The following is a 12946-nucleotide window of genomic DNA, read 5'->3' as shown; positions in this document are numbered from 1 at the left end:
AGTCCAAATAAAGAGACAAAGGCCTGAAAAAAAAAATGAGCAAGTTGTGTGATGACTGCTCACTTTGTTAGCTTTAGATTATATATCCTATATCAGGGGTCCTCAAACTACGGCCTGCGGGCAACATGCAAATACAAATATTGTATTTGTTCCCGTTTTGTTTTTTTACTTCAAAATAAGATATGTGCAGTGTGCATAGGAATTTGTTCATAGTTTTTTTTAAACTATAGTCCGGCCCTCCAACGGTCTGAGGGACAGTGAACTGGCCCCCTGTTTAAAAAGTTTGAGGATCCCTGTCCTATATAATAAAAGAGTAATATGCAAATTGATCCTAATGGGAGAACGACTGGTTGCTATGATGCACACTGACCACCAGGGGGCATACGCTCAATGCAGGAGCTGCCCCTTGGTGGTCAGTGCACTCCCACAGGGGGAGCTCCTCTCTGCCACAAGCTGGGCTGACGGCTTCAAGCGCAGTGGTGGTGGCGGTAGCCTCTCCCACCTCCTCAGCAGTGCTAAGGATGTCCAACTGCAGCTTAGGCCTGCTCCCAGCCGTCAGTCGGACATCCCCTGAGGGGTCCTGGACTGCGAGAGGGTGCAGGCTGGGCTGAGGGACCTGCCCAAGTGCATGAATTTTCGTGCACCGGGCCTCTAGTAAAAATATAATGCTGGTATTATGGCCTGGGGGACTGTCACATTGGCAATGTGACTTTGGTGTTCAAAGCTCTTCACTGACTGCCCTGGTTAGGTGGCTCAGGTGGTTGGAGCATCATCCTATGAACCAAAAGGTTGCGGGGTCAATCCCTGGTCAGGGCACATACTCAGGTTATGGGTTCGATTCCCAATCAGGGCATGTACAAGAGGCAACCGATCAGTGTTTCTCACATTGATGTTTCTTTCTCTCTCCATGCCTCTCTCTTTTAAACCAATTTAAATTGATTTGGTGAGGACTAAAAAGAAGTTCTTCACTGATCTAAGAGAGGTAATAGGAAATACCTCAAATACAAGACCTTTCTTGTTTCTTCCCTAAATGTACCCTCCCCCAAAAAGGCAGGAAAATAATTTCTTCCTTATTTAAACTGCTTTAGCACCTTATTATATTCTCTTGTTATTTTTTTAGACTGTCAGCTCTCTGAAGTTAGGACCATCTTTTATACATTTTGCACAAAGTAAGAGTCTAGTAAGTTTCTTAAAAAAAAAAGTGAAGAAATTATTGAATAAAGTGAATTCCAAGTCAGTAAAGCAATATCCTGTAATTTTTAAGAGCCGTGAATAGGGTTGGTTAAAGGCCAAATAAAAACCCTGTTTTTAGGCACAATCAGCAGGCCAGTATTTTTGAGCTTTCATCCCTATTGCCTAAGATAACATTATTTCAGTGTAAGGTGATGAAGAGAAATTTGAGCAGAAAATGATCCCTTATATATATATGTTTAATTCTTGAGCTAGAAACTTGATTTCTATTAGAGTTATTTGGTTCTTTGAAGTAATTTAAGTAGTATAATTTTGATCTGAATTTTTTTCTATAAAGTATGTATTTCAATAAATTTGCTGTGGTCTTTTAGTATACTTTTGACAGTTTTATAAAATGAAAGGAAAGGAACATATTCCCAGTAGTCAAACATTACATTTATATTGCCTGTATTTTTAATGTAGCTCTGATTTTGTATTTTGATGTTTTTATTTAGTGTTATATATACTTTTTGTACATTTTTCTTTATTATTAGTGATTGTATTATATTTCATTGATATGAAATGAGTCAGATTGCGTTCTTATGAATGTCTTCTTTTTTAACAAATCATGCCCTGGATCAAAATTGCTTTGGAAATGTTTTATGTCTTCTAATGGAGTTCAGTGAAATATGATTCAAAGTAAAGATAATTCATAGACAACTTTTGAGATGTTTATTCCAAAATGGCAGTTATTACATCCACAATTCATTTTAACATTTGGCTGTACACATGCAGACTTTCTGGGAATGAATCTATCATTTTGGGGACTTTCTTTATATTAGCTCAATAAGGAATGTACACATGGATGGACATGTAGATATGCAATTGTCTTATCTCTTGAGCAAGTTTTAGCCTGACTGAATGGAGGGGTTGGAACTCTTGGTGAAATTGGATTAATGATATAACAGAGGCCCTTTACATTTGGGTAGGATTGTAGCCAACTATATAATCTATTCTTTCATGTGGCTGATAGAATCAAGAAATATATTGGTTTTCTTAATGTTTCTCTCATTTTCAATTAATATTATTCAGTATGCAAGAGCAGTATGCTCTGATATGTTAAGATTCTAGTTAATAATTTTCTGAATAATAGATATTCTATCAAATATTCTGAATGACCCATAAAGGATTTAGATGATAATTATGTGTTCTGGATTTCAGGCAAGTTGTTGTCCTTAAACTTTTTAGGCAAACAAATATGATTTTCCTAAACCAGAACAATGAGAACTAGATAATAATCAGTACTTGAAATATCATATAGCTTATTTTAATACATACCACTTAAAACTACATTTGTATACACACAATGTGAATGTTCTTAATGCTACACAACTGTACTTAAAAATGGTTAAATTGGTAAATGTTATGTGTATTTTACCACAATAAAAAGTAGAAAAAAATTTAAGAGGAAAAATAATAAATAGAAAAAAAGAAGTGGCAATCAAATGTCTGAAAAGTTTTTCAAATCTAACAAAATATTGGAATTATTTTAAATAAGATTTTCAAAATAAGTTTTTTCCCCCTGGGTTTTTACATGACTGTTTTTTATAAAGACTTAATTTCCCCCTGGAAATCTAAAGAAGCATCTTTTAGATTTTTTAACTTTCTATCAAACTTAAAAATGAGTTCATAAGGAAAACCATATTGCTTAATAATATTGTCTTTCATTTAATTTTAATTTCAAAATTTAAGCTAATATATATTACATTATTACTCAGCATATCATAAAATACTTACATATCATAAAACTGTCTTTGCTTCAACCCCTGTAAGTTATTTTTTAAAGGCTCTGTTAAAACAAAGAAGTGGTTATTAAGCCACCAGAGGGCGCTCCATGAACACATTTCAGTATATTGCCTCTGATTTTAAAAAGAATCACAAAAACATTTCTCTTAGTATGGATGTTTTATGTTACCATATTTTTCTCTTCTGTGTAGACATAGTTTTCTGAAAGTACCTGTGTGATCTCAGAGGAACAGTTTGATATTTTTATTTTACAAATGTTTGAGTTCTTATATGTAAGGCAATATGGAACATTAAAAGGTATATAACTTACGACTTCTTGTAACTTACCCTAGAGTTTGTAGGTATCTTATTTAAACATTCTCTTCTTATTCTACATTATTGTGTAAGCTACTTAAAAGCTGATCATTTACAGTAAGAATCTGTAATACTTGCATTAATGTTTTTAAATTGGTTGGTGTTTGTGGTTCACCAATTTTGATACCGGTGTTAGGCCTGCCACATTTGAGTTACCTGTGGAACTTGTCAATATATAGAAAGCAGGACCCCAGGTCCAAAAATTATGATTCATCAACTTTTTGGGATATGTATTTTTTAAAAATAGCTTTATTGCGATATAATTCATATACCATACAATTCATCCATTTAAAGTTTGTAATTTAATGATTTTCAGGGTATTTCCAGAGTTGTGCAACCATCATTGCAATCAATTTTAGAACATTATTATGGCACCCTAATCTTTTCCCCATTAGCATTCACTTCCCATTTGTCCCCCACCTCCATACCCCTCGGGAACCACTAATCTACTTCTGTCTCTATGTACATTTGCTTATTCTGGATAGTTCATATAATTGGAATCATACAATATGCGACTGGATTTTTTTATTTAGCATAATGTTTACAAGTTTGTAGCATGTATCCATGTTGTAGCATGTATCGGTACTTTATTCCTTTCTATTGCCAAATAATATTCCGTTGTATGGAAGGAATGTGTATTTTTACAAAGCTTCTGAGTAGCATTTCCCACTAGTTTTAAATTTTATATAATAGAACATACTTTAAAATGTTAACTGTGTATTTGTAAACTATGAAGAGCAATATCTACAGTGGTGTTTTTTTTCCTTATACTTCCATAACAGTGACCCCAGAACTCTCTCTTGACTATTTAAAAACTGTGGAGTGCTCTCTATTAGTAGTGGCAAAATTAGTTTAGTGGATGAAGAGCAGGGACTTTTTAAAAAGGGGATAGAATGGAAAGTAACAGAATCTACTAAACATAGTAAAGTTATTTTATGAAACTTTGGAAGTGTGTGTGTCTTTACTGGGTCTGGATGTGAAATATATTTCTTACTGCTGGTTACTTTTAGAAAAAGCTTGAAAGCTACTGTTCTTTAAGTATATCAATGTAGAAAACAAATGCAGGTAGAAATGTAGATAACAAATCCTTATCTAATTTGTAGTTTTACTTTTTGTCCAGGCCCATCAAACTCCATTGAAGAAAGTGAATCCTGGAGAAGAAAGGAGGAAAATGTTTGAGGTATAAAGACATCTGTCTGCTTATTTTAAAGCTTTGCAAAACTAATTATAAGAAAAGAAACAAAAGCTATAGAAAAACCTCCAAACCTTTCCTCCTTATTTCTTTATAAAAAAAAAAAAATACCTTTGACATTTCTTTTTTACCTCCCTGGGCATACCTCTACCTTTGGTGTGCTAACTTTCCTGATGTACTGGAAAAAGTAGAAATTATTATTGATAAAAATGTTCTTGTTTATTTAAGGAAGCAGCAAGAAAGAGAAGGTTGGAATTTATTGATAAAGCAAAGAAACAAAAAGATCAGGTAGTTTTTTTTTTGCTCTTATTCTTCTTCCCTTGCCAAGCTGCAGATGGTATTAGTTTCAAGGTTCTAAGAAGTTTGTCTTTAACATTGTTACAGATTAGTTTATTGAAGGCTGAACAGATGAAAAGGCAAGAAAAGGAAAGGGTAAGAGGATAATTCATTTTTTCCTGGTATATTCCTTTCTCTCCCCACAAACACTTTTTAAAAAAATAACACTGATTTCCATTTCATCACTAAATGTATTTTATGTATTTTATATTATATACTTGAAATGGTGTTTTGTTTGTTTGTTTCTTTCCCCCCAAAGTTGGAGAGAATAAATAGGGCCAGGGAACAAGGATGGAAAAACGTGCTAAGTGCTGGAGGAGGTGGTGAAGTAAAGGTAGGCACTTGATACCAATATAGTACTGCCACTCTTTTTCTAGTTTCACCTTGCTCTTTACAATATATATGATTGGCTCTCTTTAGGTGTGCATTTAATCTAGAATTCTTCAGCCTCTATTATGAATTCTTAGTTTTTCTGCATTTATTTGATATGTAACTTGTATTGATAACTAGTATGTGACTGGCAATTGCTTAAACATTTTTATGTAAAGGCTGTGGATACACTGTTCCTGCCAGAAGAATCTATTTAAAATCAAATCAAATCAAATTTGCCTGAAATCCTCTGCAGTTTCATGTGTCCTCCAAGATTAAATTTTCAGAAGAACTATGTTCATCTGGCCCCTACCAATCTCTCTAAGCTTCTGTCCATCCATTCCCTATCATACACTGTATGCTGTAGTCATGCTGAACTAAAGACCATACTTGTAGTTTCCTTGTGGAGTGAGGTCTGCTTAATTTTTTCTTTGCACTTGTGTTTCTCTTTATTTGATACTACCCTCCCCTACTTCCTCACTCTCATTCCCATTTCCAACCTAAAAAACAACAACAAGGAAGCTAATCATTAATTGTTTATTAAATAACCAGTTACCTAACTAGATCTGTTAATTCAAACATTTGCTTTGGATAGATCCAGACTATATAACTGTATACACATTACTTAAGTTTTCTGAACCTTAAATTCTTATTTTTAAAAAAATTTAAGAACAGTTCCTGGAGTTTGGTTAGCAAGGTCTCATATGTTAATGTCCTGCTTCTTTCTTTGTTCTGCTAATCTTTATATTGCATTTCCTCTTTTGCTCGTGTAGCATCTTTACCTATCTGTGTAGGCTGACATCTAAAATGGTCCCCCAAATTCCTGACCCCTGGTGTACACACCTTGTATTTTTCCCTCCCCTTGAGTATTGGTGGAACTTGTGGATATGGTAGTATAGCAGCTCCTTAAATAGGCTTTATTTTATGGAAAACGATGATGGTAGAGGCGATAGTCACTCCTGTGATTTCATTAACATCTGATTCACGACTCCCTCATAGCAGCCTGGATGGGGAGAAGAAGGTTAGAGATAGGTATGCTTCTGCTGGCCTGGAAAAAGGCAAGTATTCACATGGCAAGGAAGTTAGTGATCTCTTAGAGTTGGTAGTGGTCACTGGCCAAGGAAAGGGTGACCTTAGCCATTATAGCTACAAGGACATGAACTCTGCCAAGAACCAGTGAGCTTGGAAAGGACCCTGAGCCTCAGCTGAGAATTGCAGCTATGGCTGAACCTTGGTTTCTGCCTGGTGAGATCCTGAGCAGGATACCCAGACTTCTAAGCCCGGGAAACTGTGAGATAATAAATGGATATTGTTTTAATTTGTTAAGTTTGTGGTCATTTGTTCCACAGCCGTACAAATGGACACATTATTATTTCTCTGTATTAATTTGTACTATCCAATCAACTGTTAGTCATCCCTTTAAACTGAATCCCTCTGACCCATGCTCATTAAACTTGATATTTAGGTGCTGGATATATATTTGTCAGTTTGAATTGATTGCCATTCTTACTTGTTTCTATTCTTCAAAGGTTATGATATGAATAAAAGTCTGCTTTATCTGTTTTATGTAGACATATATGTTCTATCTCAACTTTCTTGAGTCACTTTTTCTAATTCTGTATCAGTATAGACATACAATCTTTAGTAATACAATTTTATTTTAATATTTCATTTTGTTATTTTTGTACTATACTATCTACCAGGAAGTACAACTTATTACCTCCTGAATGATGAGGAATAACTCAGACAGAATTTGACTCATTCTACAATAACCTTTTATCTGATTGGAAAGTAAAGACTTACCAATCAAAGTTAGGCCCTCAGATATTGTTAAGTATTTCATATCAAGTCCATGATTAATGTTGAGAGTTTGATTATTTTTCTTCTCCCTTTGTGTATATCTTCTGTGCAATAAAATAACTTTTTGTACTATCCTGCCTAAAGCTGTATTTAATCCTAAAGTTCATTTTTGTCAATGTTGTTTGATAATTGAGACAATTTTTCCACAGTGTTAGATACTACGTACTTAACAGATTTCTGCTTCACTTTATAAATTCTATAATGCTGTCACTGAGCATTAATAAAGTAATTTATTTGACCTAAAAAAATTTCTCACAACTCTAAATCTATATTAATTTCTGTGCTTATTCCTGATGGGGTTTGAAATATTTAACTTCCTAGGCCAGGGGTGGGCAAACTTTTTGACTCGAGGGCCGCCATGGGTTCTTAAACTGGACGGAGGGCCGGAACAAAAGCATGGATGGAGTGTTTGTGTGAACTAATATAAATTCAAAGTAAACATCATTACATAAAAGGGTACGGTCCTTTTTTTTTTTTTTTAGTTTTATTCATTTCAAATGGGCCGGATCCGGCCCGTGGGCCGTAGTTTGCCCACGGCTGTCCTAGGCTGTTTGATTTCTGAACAGTTTATAAGGACCTGGAGGCTCAGTATAATGGGAATCAAATTAAGGAAATCCCCAAAATAAAGATGAAATAAAAAATAAATATTAAGAGAAGCATTTCAAAATTAATATTATTATATACCTCTAACTAATAAAGACATTCTTCATAGTATAAATAACCAGCTGATTTGATTACTTAGTATCTGCAAAACTGGGACACTTTTGCTTTATCCATTTTTGATGTATCTCTTATGAACGTGTTTTTAGAAAAATTATGAAATATTCCACATATGTAGTTTGATCATGTGATGATCATAATATTTAAGAGGCATATCTATTGTTTGAAAATATATTAGAATACTATTCAGCAATAAAAAGGAGTAGGCTGTTAATACATTTAACAACATGGAACAATCAAAACATTATACTGAGTGAAAGAAGCCAGACACGAGTACAGATTTCATGATTCCATTTACATGAAATTACAGAGACGGCAGCTCTCACTCACAGGACAGAGCAGATGGTAGTTGCTGGAGTGGGGAGGCATCGGCTTCCAAGGAACATGAGGGGACTTGCTGGGGTGACGGATGTGCTTTTGATTGTGGTAGTGGCTGTACGAGTGTATACATTTGTCAAAATTCATCAACCTGTGCTCATATTGGGTGAAATAAGTGATTTTCAAAGGTCATATTGCTTCAGTATTCTAGTACAGTATTTTCAACGTTATTTTCAGTATAGGAATCTTCAGAGATGTTTACATACTTTCGTTTTCATAATTTTGTTAAAGAAAAACATTGAAACACTCAAATGAAGTTAAGAAGATATTCACACCAGACTAAACTCAAATAGTAAACACTCTCCTAGGAGAAATGACTATCTTTCATCAGAATTCTGATTCTGATGCTTGCCTAGAGATTCGCGTTTTGGAGATGTGTGTGAGGAACATCTGGATGGAGTTTCCTGCCTAATTATCTTACCTATTTCTAGCAACTTTAATCTCTTGCTATTCAGACATCTTTAATCAGTTATCAGTATTTATCTTGAGCTGATATTTTTAAAATTAGTCTTTCTGAGAGAGAGATAGAAACATCAGTGATGATTTCAGACATGAAGGGGGAGGGAGAGAGAGATAGAAACATCAATGATGAGAGAGAATCATTGATTGGCTGCCTCCTGCACACTCCACAATGGGCAACACGGGCATGTGCCCTGACTGAGAATTGAACTGTGACTTCCAGATTCATAAGTCGATGCTCAACCACTGAGCTACATTGGCTGGGCAAAATTAATCTTTCTTATAATATTACTAGTGGCCTGGTGCATGAGATTCGTGCACAGGGGGTGGGGGGGGGTCTCTTAGCCCCCCCTGCACCCTCTCCAAATCTGGGGACCCCTCAGGGGGATGTCCAACTGCCCACAGGGATCGGGCCTAAAATGGGCAGTCAGACATCCCTCTCACAATCTGAGACTACTGGCTCCCAACCCACTCGCCTGCCTACCTGCCTGATTGCCCCTAACCACTTCTGCCTGCCAGCCTGATCACCCCCTAACCCACTCCCCTGCCAGCTTGATCGACGCCTAACTGCGCCCCTGCCAGCCCGATTGCCCCAACTGCCCTCCTCTGCCGGCCTGATGGCCCCGAACTGCTCTCCCCTGCCAGCCTGATGGCCCCGAACTGCTCTCCCCTGCTTGCCTGATCACCCCTAACCGCCTCTGCCTTGGCCCCCACCACCGTGGCTGGGGCGACCAAGGAAGCCAAGCCTCCAGCCCACTCTCCGGCCCGCTCTGTGGCTCCAGCTGGTGCCACCATCTTTGTCGCATCAATTTGCATATTCCCTCCTTATTGGCTGTGGGCGTCGCCAGCTTTATCGCAAAGTGATGGTTAATTTGCATATTACTCTTTTATTAGACAGGATATGCAACCCACTGTGTCAAGATGTTAACACAAATACTATCTCGTAGAGTACATTGAAACGTCTTTTATTTGATTCCAGTATTTTTCTTTGTATTTTTTGTTATTCAGACTTTTTCCTTAAGATGTTATCACTTGGAAGCTCTTCTTCCTTTACTGTCAGTGTTCTGGATTCTGTTCTCATCACTTCACAGAAATGGGTTTTTTAAACGTTACCACTCAACTTTAGTCATAGCAGTGTGTCTTACTTTCAGTGCTTTGACCTCTGCATTTGAGGTCATTGGTTTCCTCACCTCAGTGATATTCTTCCACCGTGACATCTGTAACATTATACACTTACTTCTTTTTAACTCTTACCCCTTTCTGATATCTCCTATTTTCTAACTTTGAGTTTTCTATGTGCTTGAATTCTTATGTGTCTGAAGTTGTATCCTTGTGTTTTTGCCTTTATCCTTCGTCATTCCCATGGAGAACTCAGAACTCCCTTAAGCACTTACTTTTTAGCTAAATGTCTTTTATTTCTAGGCGTCTTGACTTGGTGTCAGGGCAACAAGCCTTCTAATTATCCTCAATCTTGTTCTCTCTCTTATTCCTGTTTATTATGCATAATTTGCCTTACTGAATTTCTTAAAAACTGTTTTTGTATTCTTTTCCCACTAGAAAGTTTATAAATGCTTTCTGTTGTTTATTATATGAACTCAAACACCCAGGTTTGATAGCAGTTAGCTGTACTAACCTTTTATGACCAAGCTTAATTCCCCTATTTGCCTTCCTTCTAATTATATCTGTCTTCCTAATTCCTCCCCCTACTGCCAACACCCAAATATATACATACATTGCTTATTTTTGCTTTAATACTCTGGCTCATTTAGTATGTCTGTTTCTCTCTCCCTCTCCCCCTCCCTCTCCCTCTCCCCCTCCCCTTCCCCCTCCCCTTCACCCTCCCCCCTCCTCCTCCTCCTCTCCCTCTCCCTCTCTGTTGCTTTCAAGGCTGGGTTGAACAATATATTTTTCCAGTGTTTTTTCTTTAATTTTTAGAGATTTTTTTAACTTTTGACAATTTTTTTTTCTATTTTGTAAATTTGCTCAGTACCAACTGCTTTAGAGTGTGCCTATGACCATTCATTTGCCATAGGAATGAAATGTTTTTCTAGTTTTGTGCTTAAGAATCTATATGGTGTTTTTGTTTCTTTTATTTATACCTAGAGCGTGTTTCAGTGGTGTTTATGTCTTCATTGCTTATTGAATTGAAGGATTTGGGGTATGTTAAATACCATATGCAAATGTTTTTGTTAGCTATAATTTTGAATGTTACAAAAGCAGCTCTGCTTTACTTATAAGCTATACATATTTAAACTTAAAAGAATGGGATCACATAAAATGTATACTAGAATCTTGTTTCAAAACATGTTAATTAAGACCAGATTTTTTCCTGTTTACATGAATTTAGTGACATTTTATATTTTTGTTTGTTGCATTAAATTATGCTTTATTGTTAGTTACAAAGTATATTACTTTTTTATTGTTAATGATTATAATATAGTAGGAAGACATTTTCCTTAGGCAATATCTTTATTAATATTTTCAAATTAGATAATTGCCTTTTGAAAGTCAAGTGTTGAAATTTTTTTCTTTTGAGGATGTTATGGGTGTTTTAGGTATTATGAGATAATCATTTGAGAGCTCTTTTTTTTTTTTTTTCTAATTCCTAGGCTACCTTTTTTGGCAGTGGAGGGGCTGTGGCTCCATCATCTTTTTCTCCTCGGGGACAATATGAACATTATCATGCTATTTTTGATCGAATGCAGCAACAAAGAGCAGAAGATAATGAAGCTAAATGGAAAGGAGAAATATATGGCCGAAGGCTTCCAGAAAGGTAGGTTGTGTTCTGTAGAAGTTGCTTGTGCTTTGCTTCACAGAAAGTAGTAAAAGTCGTTGTGCATATTTACCTACAGAGGAATATCACTTGGAGTATGTTCAGGATTTCCCAATGGGGCTGCAGTTCATCACTATTTCTCTAATGCTGATGCTATTTGAGAAACTTTGAAGAGATTGAAGGCCATGTCTAACTAAGCCAATGCAAACAGGTCGGACTGTAATGATCCATAAGTGCATCCTTGTTTGTAATTTTTTTTTTTTATGTCACGTCTAGTTTAGTATCTACACTTTGTGAATGTTTTCTCCATTGATTTCATTGACTTTTTTTTTTGCCTTCTGGGTTTAGTAATTTTCTCAGGTGCAAATTTGGCCTTTGATTAGGCAAACAAATAGCTCCTCAATTCAGCAGAATTTTCATAGCTTATTTGTATGTTATAGACTGAATGTACTATTTAAAGGAACATGTGATAACTTTGAGTTAACATATGGTTGTAATAACTTCATCCACTTGCTTTAAATAAATCAGAATATATTTAAATGGAATCACACTTTATGCAAAACTACAAAGCCATGTTTTTTTGATGTTCTTTTCCTCATCACTTAGAACTCCACTTTTCTCTTTGTTGTCTCTGCTTGTTTTCTCTTCACATTCATTTCTGATTTATGGCTATGGTCTTGTTTATCAGATTTTTCTTTTCTTCCATTGAATTAATTTAATATGATAGCAGTCAGTAGTTTTAATTTGCATAGTTCTTTTTTTCTTAAGTGTGCATACATGTTTTCTTAGACAATTCCAATTTCTTTTATAAAACATTTGGATTTTCAGAATATCATTTTGTGAAAACGTTACCTCTTCCTTGTCATTTTAAGGAGAATACTTTATGATCCCCCCAATTAAAAATATGATTAAAGGTAGTTAAGCGGAGATAAATAATTGAGGTGAATATAAATTAACATTATTGAATAATGTACAGTAGCCTGAAGTAAGCTAATTGTAGATTCTCCATTGTAGAGAAAGGAAGGCTATGAAGACTCACATATAAATGCCTATTTTTTATGAGACGGCAAAGCAAATTTTATGTGTGGCTTTTATCCCCTGGTGTTATTGATCTTTCTAGTATATAACTGGTTTGGCTTTATTTTGTTTTATTTTAGTCAAATCTTCCTAAGATAGATATTTTATTGGGGGAGAAAAAATGGCGGAGGCTTAGACGGACGTGTTGGTGCTTTGTCCCGGAGCAGATAGGGGCGAGCAGCTGAAACGGGTAACAATCAGCCCGATCAAGCTGGGGAGGTTCAGCTGAGAGACAGTCTGCAGCCAGGAAAGACAGAGAACTCCTAAAAAATGCGGATGGTTAGAGATTGAGGCTGAAACCTCCCCCTGGGCGCCAGCGCAGCGGCGAGACCGCGCCATCTTAGGGAGCTGTTACCGGCATCCAGAGATCGGCTACTAACCCGGCGGCTACTAACCCGGAGGCCCTTGTCTCGCAGCAGCGCGACTGCAAGAGCCCAGAGGAGACCTGCACC

The 12946-nt window shown here is 36.1% G+C and overlaps 1 protein-coding gene across 1 annotated transcript in view; it reads left to right on the top strand.

The window, feature by feature from the left end:
• The window catches only part of NEK1 (NIMA related kinase 1), a 153123-nt gene that overhangs the window by 52547 nt on the left and 87630 nt on the right, over nucleotides 1–12946 (top strand). Inside the window, exons 12-16 of the mRNA XM_023752994.1 lie at nucleotides 4451–4510; nucleotides 4751–4810; nucleotides 4907–4954; nucleotides 5118–5192; nucleotides 11254–11417. Of these exons, the coding sequence (XP_023608762.1) occupies nucleotides 4451–4510; nucleotides 4751–4810; nucleotides 4907–4954; nucleotides 5118–5192; nucleotides 11254–11417 (407 nt within the window). The remainder of the gene's footprint in view (nucleotides 1–4450; nucleotides 4511–4750; nucleotides 4811–4906; nucleotides 4955–5117; nucleotides 5193–11253; nucleotides 11418–12946) is intronic.

Source organism: Myotis lucifugus, unplaced genomic scaffold, assembly GCF_000147115.1.
Source record: "Myotis lucifugus unplaced genomic scaffold, Myoluc2.0 scaffold_1, whole genome shotgun sequence".
Lineage (NCBI taxonomy): Eukaryota > Metazoa > Chordata > Mammalia > Chiroptera > Vespertilionidae > Myotis > Myotis lucifugus.
Note: the sequence above shows the minus strand (reverse complement) of the source record. Positions and strands in the feature narration are given on the sequence as shown.